The sequence below is a fragment of the Homarus americanus genome, unplaced genomic scaffold (assembly GCF_018991925.1).
Source record: "Homarus americanus isolate GMGI-L3 unplaced genomic scaffold, GMGI_Hamer_2.0 scaffold30858, whole genome shotgun sequence".
NCBI classification, from domain to species: Eukaryota; Metazoa; Arthropoda; class Malacostraca; order Decapoda; family Nephropidae; genus Homarus; species Homarus americanus.
The window spans coordinates 992,112-1,003,064 of NW_024737697.1; the positions used below are offsets into that span (position 1 = coordinate 992,112).

Sequence of the window (10,953 nt, forward strand, 5' to 3'; positions counted from 1 at the left end):
AGAGTAACACAGAGGGCAACATAGAGAGCGCTACAGAGCAACATAGAGGGCAAATACAGAGAGTAAATACAGAGCAAATACAGAGGGCAAATACAGAGGGCAAATACACAAAGTAAATAGAGCAACACAGAGCAACAGAGTAAAATACAGAGGGCAACATAGAGGGCAACACAGAGCAACACAGAGGCACATGAGGGCACACAGAGGGCAACACAGAGCAACACAGAGGGCAACACAGAGCAAATACAGAGCAACACAGAGGGCAACACAGAGGGCAAACACAGAGGGCACACAGAGGGCAACACAGAGGGCAACAGAGGGCACACAGAGGGCAACACAGAGCAACACAGAGCAACACAGAGGGCAACACAGAGGCAACATAGAGGGCAAATACAGAGCAACATAGAGCAACACAGAGCAAAGAGAAGCAACACAGAGTAAATACAGAGCAACACAGAGGGCAACACAGAACAACACAGAGCAACACAGAGGGCAACACAGAGGGCAAACATAGAGGGCAACACAGAGAACACATAGAGCAACAGAGCAACAACACAGAGGAATACAGAGCAACATAGAGGGTAAATAGAAAACACAGAGGGTAACAGAGCAAAATACAGAGGAAACACAGAGGGCAACACAGAGCAGAAACACAGAGGCAAGCACAGAAAACACAGAGCAAACACAGAGGCAACACAGAGGGCGACAGAGGCACACAGAGCAACACAGAGTAAACACAGAGGGCAAATACAGAGGGCAGACACAGAGGCAACACAGAGGCAAATACAGAGGGCAAACAACAGAGGGCACAAAGGGGCAACACAGAGCACAGGAGCAACACAGAGGGCAAAACAGAGCAACACAGAGCAACACAGAGCAAATACAGAGGGGTAAAGAGAGGCAAACAGAGCAACACAGAGAGAAACACAGAGCAACACAGACAAATACAGAGGGCACATACAGAGGGCAACACAGAGGGCAAACACAGAGCAAAGAGGTAAATACAGGAAAACACAGAGGAACACAGAGGGGAAAATACAGAGGGTAAACACAGAGGGCAACACAGAGGCAACACAGGAGCAACACAGAGGCACAGAGGGTACACAGAGGGCAACATGAGCAACATCAGAGAGCAACACAGAGCAACACAGAGCAACACAGAGGGCAAACACAGAGGGCAACACAGAGAGAAACACAGGGGGAGACAGAGGGCACACAGAGGGCAACATAGAGCAACACAGAGGGCAACACAGCAACACAGAGCAACACAGAGGGGCAACACAGAGAAACACAGAGGGCAACACAGAGGCAACACAGAGGGGGCAGAGCAACAGAGGGCAAACACAGAGGGCAAACACAGAGCAACATAGAGAGCGACACAGAGCAACACAGAGGGCATACAGAGGCAGAGGGCACATAGGGCAAAGCAGAAACACAGAGGGCAACACAGAGCAACACAGAGGGCACACAGAGCAACACACAGAGCAACACAGAGAGGCGACACAGAGCAACACAGGTAACACAGAGGGCAACACAGAGAAATACAGAGAGCAAATACAGAGCAAACAGAGGGCAAACATAGGAAAACAGAGGGCAACACAGAGGGCAAAGCAACAGAGGGCAACACAGAGCAGACACAGATGAAACACAGAGAGAAACAGAGCAACACAGAGCAACACAGAGGCAACACAGAGGAACAGATAGCAAATACAGAGGGCAAACACAGAAAACAGGACACAGAGAAACACAGAGCAAAAGAGAGCAACACAGAGGGCAACACAGAGGGAAACACAGAGGGCACACAGAGGGGCAACACAGAGGGAAACACAGAGGGCACAGAGGCACACAGAGGGCAACATAGAGGCAACACAGAGGGCAGAGGGCAACAAGAAACACAGGGCAAAAAAAAGAGGCAACAGAGGGCAACACAGAGAGGGCAACACAGAGCAACACAGAGTACAGAGAGAAACACAGAGGAGAGCAACACAGAGGGCGAACACAGAGGCAACACAGAGGGCAACACAGAGGGCAACACAGAGGGCAACAGAGGAAATACAGAGGGCAACACAGAGGCAACACAGAGGGCAAACACAGAGGGCAACACAGAGGGCACACAGAGAGCACACAGAGGGCAACACAGAGCACACAGAGGGCAAACAGAGGGCAAATACAGAGGGCAACACAGAGCAACAGAGGGCAACATAGAGGGCAACACAGAGGGCAAACACAGAGGGCAAACACAGAGCAACACAGAGGTAAACAGAGGGAAACACAGAGGGACACAGAGGCAACACAGAGGGCAACACAGAGGGCACATAGAGCAACACAGAGGGGGCAACACAGAGGGCAACACACAGAGGGCAAACACAGAGCAACACAGAGGGCAACACAGAGGGCAACACAGAGGGCAACACAGAGGGCAACACAGAGGGCAACACAGAGGGCAATACAGAGCAACACAGAGGAGGGCAAAACAGAGGGCAACACAGGGCAACACAGAGGGCAACACAGAGAAACACAGAGGCAACACAGAGGGCAACACAGAGGGTGACAGAGCAAACAAGAGGGCAACACAGAGGCAACACACAGAGGCAACACAGAGCAACACAGAGCGAGACACAGAGAGAAACACAGAGCAACACAGAGCAACACAGAGGGCAACACAGAGGCAACACAGAGGGCAACACAGGCAACACAGAGCAACACAGAGGGCAACACAGAGGGCAACACAGAGGGCAACACAGAAGGCAACACAGAGCAACACAGAGGGCAACACACAGAGCAACACAGGCAACACAGAGGGCAACACAGAGGGCAACACAGAGGGCAACACAGAGGGAAACACAGAGGGCAAACACAGAGCAACACAGAGGGCAACACAGAGGGCAACATAGAGGGCGACACAGAGGGAGCAACACAGAGGGCAAATACAGAGGGCAACACAGAGCACACAGAGGGCAACACAGAGGGCAAATAGAGGGCAACACAGAGGGCAACAGGGCATACAGAGTAAATACAGAGCAACACAAGAGAGAAACAGAGCAACACAGAGCAACACAGAGGGCAACACAGAGCAACACAGAGAGGGCAACACAGAGCAAACACAGAGGGCAACACAGAGCAACAGAGGCAACACAGGCAAATAAGAGCAACACAGAGAGCAACACAGAGCAAAGGAGCAAACACAGAGGGTAACATAGAGCAACACAGAGGAACACAGGAAATACAGAGAAACACAGAGAAATACAGAGGGTAAATACAGGGCAACATAGAGGCAACACAGAGAAACAGAGGGGCAACAAGAGAAAACAGAGGAACAAACAGAAGAAACACAGAGGGCAACACAGAGCAAACACAGGGCAAACACAGAGGGCAACACAGAGCAAATACAGAGCAACACAGAAAACACAGAGGGCACACAGAGGGCAAGACAGAGGGCAACACAGAGGGCAACAGAGCAACACAGAGGGCAACACAGAGCAAAACACAGACAACACAGAGCAACACAGAAGGCAAACACAGAGCAACACAGAGCGACACAGAGCAACATAGGCAAAGGCAACAGAGGGCAACACAGAGTAAACACAGAGCAACACAGAGGGACAGAGCAAATACAGCAACACAGAGCAAACACAGAGGGCAACACAGAGGGCACAGAGGGCAACATAGAGCAAACACAGAGGGCAACACAGAGGTAACACAGAGGCGACACAGAGGGCAAAAGAGCAACACAGAGGGAGTAACACAGGAGTAAATACAGAGTAACACAGAGGGCAACATAGAGTAACATAGAGGGCAACACAGAGGCAGAGCAACACAGAGCGACACAGAGCAAATACAGAAGCAACACAGAGGCACAGAAGAGGCAACACAGAGGGCAACACAGAAGCAACACAGGGGCAACACAGAGAAATACAGAGGCAAACACAGAGGGCAACACAGAGGGCACACAGAGGCAACACAGAGGCAACACAGAGCAACACAGAGCAACATAGAGGGCAACACACAGAACACAGAGGGCAACAAGAGGGCAACACAGAGGGGCAAAAGAGCAACACAGAGCAACAGAGAACAGAGGGCAACACAGAGGCAACACAGAGCAACACAGGGCGACACAGAGGAAACACAGATAAACACAGAGCAACACAGAGGGCAACACAGAGCAACAGAGAGCAAACACAGAGGGCAAATACAGAGCAAATACAGAGGACACAGAGAGAAACACAGAGCAACACAGAGCAACACAGAGGGCGACACAGAGGGCAACACAGAGGGCAACACAGAGCAACACAGAGAAAGGCACACAGAGCAACACAGAGCGACACAGAGAGAAACACAGAGCAACAAAAATACAGAGGGCAGACACAGAGGGCACACAGAGGCGACAGAGGGCAACACAGGGCGAAGGGCAACATAGAGGGCAACACAGAGGCACATAGAGGGCAACAGAGGCAACATAGAGGGCAAATACAGAGCAACACAGAGATAACACAGAGGGAAACACAGAGAACACAGAGCAACACAGAGGCAACACAGAGGGGCAACACAGAGGGCAAATACAGAGCACACAGGAGCAACACAGAGCAAACAGAGCAACACAGAGGGCAACACAGAGGGCAAACACAGAGGCACACACAGAGGGCAACACAGAGCAACACAGAGGCAACACAGAGGGTAAACATATAGCAAGAAAACACAGGCAAACACAGAGGGCAACACAGAGCAACACAGAGGGCAACAGAGGGCAACAACAGAGGCAACACAGAGGGCACACAGAGGGTAACACAGAGGGCAAACACAGAGGGCAACAGAGAAACAGAGGGCAACACAGAGGGTAAATACAGAGGGCACAGAGGCAACATAGAGGGAAACACAGAGGGCAACACAGAGCAACATAGAGGCAACACAGAGGGCGAATACAGAGGCAAACACAGAGGGCAACACAGAGTAAACACAGAGCAGAACACAGAGAGCAACACAGAGCAACATAGAGCAACACAGAGCAAATACAGGGCAACACAGAGCAACACAGAGGGCAACACAGAGGGCAACACAGAGGGCAACACAGAGGGCACAGAGGCAAACACAGAGGGCGACAGGCAACACAGAGGGAAACACAGAGGGCAACACAGAGAAACACAGAGAAACACAGAGCAACATAGCAACACAGGAGCAACACAGAGGACACAGAGCAAATACAGAGGGAAATACAGAGTAAACACAGAGGGAAACACAGAGCAACACAGAGTAACAGAGCAGGAACACAGAGGGCAACACAGAGCAACACAGAGGGCAACACAGATAACACAGGGCAATACAGAGGTACACAGAGCAAATACAGAGGGCAACACAGAGGGCAAATACAGAGGCAACACAGGCAACACAGAACACAGGGCGACACAGAGGCAACACAGAAGGCAACACAGAGGGCAACAGAGGCAAACACAGAAGCAACACAGAGGGCAAACACAGAGCAAAGCAACAGAGAGCAACACAGAGGCAACACAGAGCAACACAGAGGGCAAACACAGAGCAACACAGAGGGCAACACAGAGGGCAACACAGAGCAACACAGAGGGCACATAGAGGGGCAACACAGGAAAATACAGAGGGCAACACAGAGCAACACAGAGGCAACACAGAGGGCAACACAGAGCAACACAGAGGGCAAGAGGGCAACAGAGGGCACAAGAGCACAGAGCAACATAGAGGAAACACAGAGGGCAACATAGGAGAGAAACACAGAGGCAACACAGAGGGCAACATAGAGGGCAACACAGAGGCACACAGAGTAAATACAGGCAACACAAGAGGGCAAATACAGAGCAAACACAGAGGGGCAACACAGAGGGCAACACAGAGGCAACACAGAGGGCAACACAGAGGGCAACACAGGAAAACACAGAGGGCAAATACAGAGGCAACACAGAAGGCAAACACAGAGGGCAACACAGGAGCAAACACAGAGGCAACATAGAGGCAACACAGAAGGCAACACAGAAAGACACAGAGGGCAACACAGAGAAACACAGAGGGCAACACAGAGCAACACAGAGGGCAACACAGAGCAACACAGAGGGCAACACAGAGGGCAACAAGAGCAAACACAGGAAATACAGAGGGCAACACAGAGGGCAACACAGAGCACACAGAGCAAACACAGAGGGCAACACAGAGAGAAACACAGAGGCAACAGAGGTAAATACAGAGCAACACAGAGGGCAACACAGAGGGCAAACAGAGCAAATACAGAGGGCACATAGAGGCAACACAGAGCAACACAGAGGGCGACACAGAGGGCAACACAGAGGGCAACACAGAGCAACACAGAGGGCAACACAGAGGGCAACACAGAGCAACACAGAGGGCGAACACAGAGGGCAACATACAGAGGGCAACACAGAGCAACATAGAGCAACATGAGGGCAACATAGAGGGCAACACAGGAGCAAACACAGAGGGCACACAGAGGGCAACACAGAGTAAATACAGAGGGCAACACAGAGCAACAGAGCAAACACAGAGGGCAACATAGAGGGCAAATACAGAGCAAATACAGAGGGAACACAGAGCAACACAGAGTAAATACAGAGGGCAACACAGAGGGTAACATAGAGGGCAACACAGAGGGAAATACAGAGGGGTAACATAGAGGCAATACAGAGAGAAGACAGAGGGAAACACAGAGCAACACAGAGGGAAACACAGAGGCAACATAGAGGGCAACATAGAGCAAACACAGAGCAACACAGAGCAACACAGAGAAACACAGAGCAACACAGAGCAACACAGGAGCAACACAGAGGGCAACACAGAGCAACACAGAGGGCACACAGAGGGAAGATACAGAGGGCAACACAGAGGGCGACACAGAGCAACACAGAGCAACACAGAGGGGCAACACAGAGCAACACAGAGGGCAACACAGAGCAACACAGAGGGCAACACAGAGCAAATACAGGAGCAACATAGAGGGCAACACAGAGGGCATACAGAGGCAACACAGAGTAAATACAGAGGCAAACAGAGGGGAAACACAGAGGCACATAGAGGCAGAGGGCAAACACAGAGGGAAAACACAGAGCAAATACAGAGCAACACAGAGTAAATACAGAGGGCAACACAGAGGCAGAGCAAATACAGAGGGCAACACAGAGCAACACAGAGCAAAGAGGCAACACAGAGGGCAACACAGAGCAAACACAGGGCAACACACAGAGCAACACAGAGCAACACAGAGGCAAAACACAGAGGGCAAACACAGAGGGCAACACAGAGGGCAAACACAGAGGGCAACACAGGCAAATACAGAGCAACACAGAGCAACACAGAGGGCAACACAGGGCAACACAGAGGCAACACAGAGAAATAGAAACACAGAGCAACAGAGCAAAAAGAGCAAAACAGAGCAACATAGAGCACACAGAGGGCAACATAGAGCAAACACAGAGCAAGGCAAACAGAGGGCAACACAGAGGGCAACATAGCAAACAGAGAGAAACATAGAGCAACACAGAGAAACACAGAGGGCGCACACAGAGGGCAACACAGGCAACAGAGCAACACAGAGGGCAACACAGAGCAAACACAGAGGGCAACACAGAGGGCAACACAGAGGCAACACAGAGGGCAAACACAGAGGGCAACACAGAGCAAACACAGGGCAACACAGAGGGCAACACAGAGGGCAACACAGAGCAACACAGAGGGCAACAGAGGGCAAATACAGAGGCAACACAGAGCAACACAGAGGGTAAACACAGAGCAACACAGAGCGACACAGAGCAACACAGAGGGCAACACAGAGGGGCAACAGAGGGCGACAGAGGCAACACAGAGCAAACACAGAGGCAGGCAAACACAGAGAGAGCAACACAGAGACACAGAGCAAATACAGAGGGCAAAACACAGAGGGCAACACAGAGAAACACAGGCAACACAGAGAACAAACACAGAGGCAACACAGAGGGCAAATACAGAGGGCACAGAGGGAAACACAGAGGGACACAGAGGCAAATACAGAGCGAAGCAGAGAGAAACACAGAGCAACACAGAGGGCAACACAGAGGCAACACAGAGCAACACAGAGGCAAACACAGAGGGCAACACAGAGCAACAGAGCGACACAGAGAGAAACACAGAGCAACAGAGGGCAACACAGAGGGCAACACAGAGGGCAACACAGAGGGCAACACAGAGGGCGACACAGAGGGCAACACAGAGGGCAACACAGAGGGCAACACAGAGGGCAACACAGAGGGCAACACAGAGGGCAACACAGAGGGCAACACAGAGCAACACAGAGCAACACAGAGGGCAAATACAGAGGGCAACACAGAGGGCAACACAGAGGGCAACACAGAGGGCAACACAGAGGGCAACACAGAGGGCAAACACAGAGGGCAACACAGAGGGCAACACAGAGGGCAACACAGAGGGCAACACAGAGGGCAACACAGAGCAACACAGAGCAACACAGAGGGCAACACAGAGGGCAACACAGAGGGCAACACAGAGGGCAACACAGAGCAACACAGAGCAACACAGAGGGCAACACAGAGGGCAACACAGAGGGCAAACACAGAGGGCAACACAGAGCAACACAGAGCAACACAGAGGGCAACACAGAGGGCAACACAGAGGGCAAACACAGAGGGCAACACAGAGCAACACAGAGCAACACAGAGGGCAACACAGAGGGCAACACAGAGGGCAACAACACAGAGGGCAACACAGAGGGCAACACAGAGGGCAACACAGAGCAACACAGAGCAACACAGAGGGCAACACAGAGGGCAACAGAGGGCGCAACACAGAGGGCAACACAGAGGGCAAACACAGAGGGCAACACAGAGGGCAACACAGGGCAACACAGAGGGAGACACAGAGGGCAACACAGAGCAACACAGAGCGACACAGAGAGAAACACAGAGCAACACAGAGCAACACAGAGGGCGACACAGAGGGCAACACAGAGGGCGACACAGAGGGCAACACAGAGGGCGAACACAGAGGGCAACACAGAGGGCGACACAGAGGGCAACACAGAGGGCAACACAGAGGGCAACACAGAGGCAACACAGAGCAACACAGAGGGCAACACAGAGGGCAACACAGAGGGCAAACACAGAGGGCAACACAGAGCAACACAGAGGGCAACACAGAGGGCAACACAGAGGGCAACACAGAGGGCAACACAGCAACACAGAGCGACACAGAGAGAAACACAGAGCAACACAGAGCAACACAGAGGGCGACACAGAGGGCAACACAGAGGGCAACACAGAGGGCAACACAGAGCAACACAGAGGGCAACACAGAGGGCAACACAGAGGGCAACACAGAGGGCAACACAGAGGGCAACACAGAGCAACACAGAGGGCAACACAGAGGGCAAACACAGAGGGCAACACAGAGGGCAACACATAAACACAGAGGGCAAACACAGAGGGCGACACAGAGGGCAACACAGAGCAACACAGAGGGCAACACAGAGGGCAACACAGAGGGCAACACAGAGGGCAACACAGAGGGCGACACAGAGGGCAACACAGAGGGCAACACACAGAGGGCAACACAGAGGGCAACACAGAGGGCAACACAGAGGGCAACACAGAGGGCAACAACAGAGGGCAACACAGAGGGCAACACAGAGCAACACAGAGGGCAAATACAGAGGGCGACACAGAGGGCAACACAGAGCAACACAGAGAGACACAGAGAGAGAAACACAGAGCAACACAGAGCAACACAGAGGGCAACACAGGGCAACACAGAGGGCGACACAGAGGGCAACCAGAGAGCAACACAGAGGGCAACACAGAGGGGGGGCAACACAGAGGGCGACACAGAGGGCAACACAGGGGCACAAGGGCAACACAGAGCAACACAGGGGCAACACAGAGGGCAACACAGAGGGCGACACAGAGGGCAACACAGAGGGCGACACAGGGGCAAAGAGGCAACACAGAGGGGGCAACACAGAGGGCAACACAGGGGCGACACAGGGGCAACACAGAGGGGCCATAGGGGCACCAGGGCAACACAGAGGGCAACACAGAGGGCAACACAGAGGCACAGAGAGGGCAACACAGAGGGCGACACAGAGCAACACAGAGCGACACAGAGAGCACAGGCAACATAGAACTAGAGGCAACCTGAGGGCAACACAGAGCAACACAGGAGCACACAACTAGAGGGCAACACAGAGCAACAGGGCAACACAGAGGGCAACAAGGAGCAACACAGAGAAACACAGAGCAACACAGAGCAACACAGAGGGCAACACAGAGCAACACAGAGGGTACAGAGCAACACAGAGAGAAACACAGAGCAACACAGAGCAACACAGAGGGCCACAGGGCAACACAGAGGGCAACACAGAGCCACAGAGGGCAAAAGATGTAACACAGGGCGACACAGAGGGCATCACAGAGCAACAATGTGCAACACAGAGGGCAACACAGGAGCAACACAGGGGCAACACAGAGCAACACAGATAGCAACACAGGGCCACAGGGCAATACAGAGGGCAACACAGGGCATCACAGAGCAACACAGATAGCAACACAGAGGGCAACACAGAGCAACACAGATAGCAACACAGAGAGGGCAACACAGAGCAACACAGAGGGCAACACAGAGCCAACACAGAGAGCAACACAGAGACACAGAGGGGGCCACAGAGAGGTAACTGAAGAGCGTGAGAGACAGGTACAACACTGACTCCAAAAAGACTTATGTAGGTACAGGAGCCGTCGAGGGTGTAGATAACAACACCTGATGTTTCTTTCATTATAATGTGTTGTGGTAGTGAGGGTTGACTCCAGTTGACCTCATCCTAAGCGGTGTTTTGATGCTGGTGGCGGCGGCTGTCAATGGTAACTCCAGACAGCGGCGATACATCTCACTTGACTAATCTACTCGTCTGGCCTCAACAGCTCTCCTCGCTAA

At 52.3% G+C, this 10,953-nt stretch overlaps 1 protein-coding gene across 1 annotated transcript; it reads left to right on the plus strand.

Moving 5' to 3' along the window:
• The first annotated feature begins 1,640 nt into the window (after positions 1-1,640).
• On the plus strand, positions 1,641-10,725 carry LOC121873558 (repetin-like). Its single transcript, XM_042377203.1, has 8 exons — positions 1,641-2,072; positions 3,805-4,185; positions 4,687-4,924; positions 5,057-5,521; positions 5,655-5,791; positions 9,052-9,114; positions 9,738-9,814; positions 10,413-10,725. The coding sequence occupies exons 1-8, from the start codon at positions 1,641-1,643 to the stop codon at positions 10,723-10,725; spliced, it is 2,106 nt and encodes a 701-aa protein (XP_042233137.1).
• The last annotated feature ends 228 nt before the right edge of the window (positions 10,726-10,953 follow it).

Coding starts and splice junctions, on each gene's coding strand:
- LOC121873558 (XM_042377203.1), top strand. CDS start 1,641: ATGAAACACAGAGAGAAACAGAGCAACACAGAGCAACACAGAGGCAAC. Junction 4,186..4,686: donor ACAGAGAGCAAACACAGAGG/GCAAATACAGAG, acceptor GTAAACATATAG/CAAGAAAACACAGGCAAACA. Junction 9,815..10,412: donor ACCAGAGAGCAACACAGAGG/GCAACACAGAGG, acceptor GATGTAACACAG/GGCGACACAGAGGGCATCAC.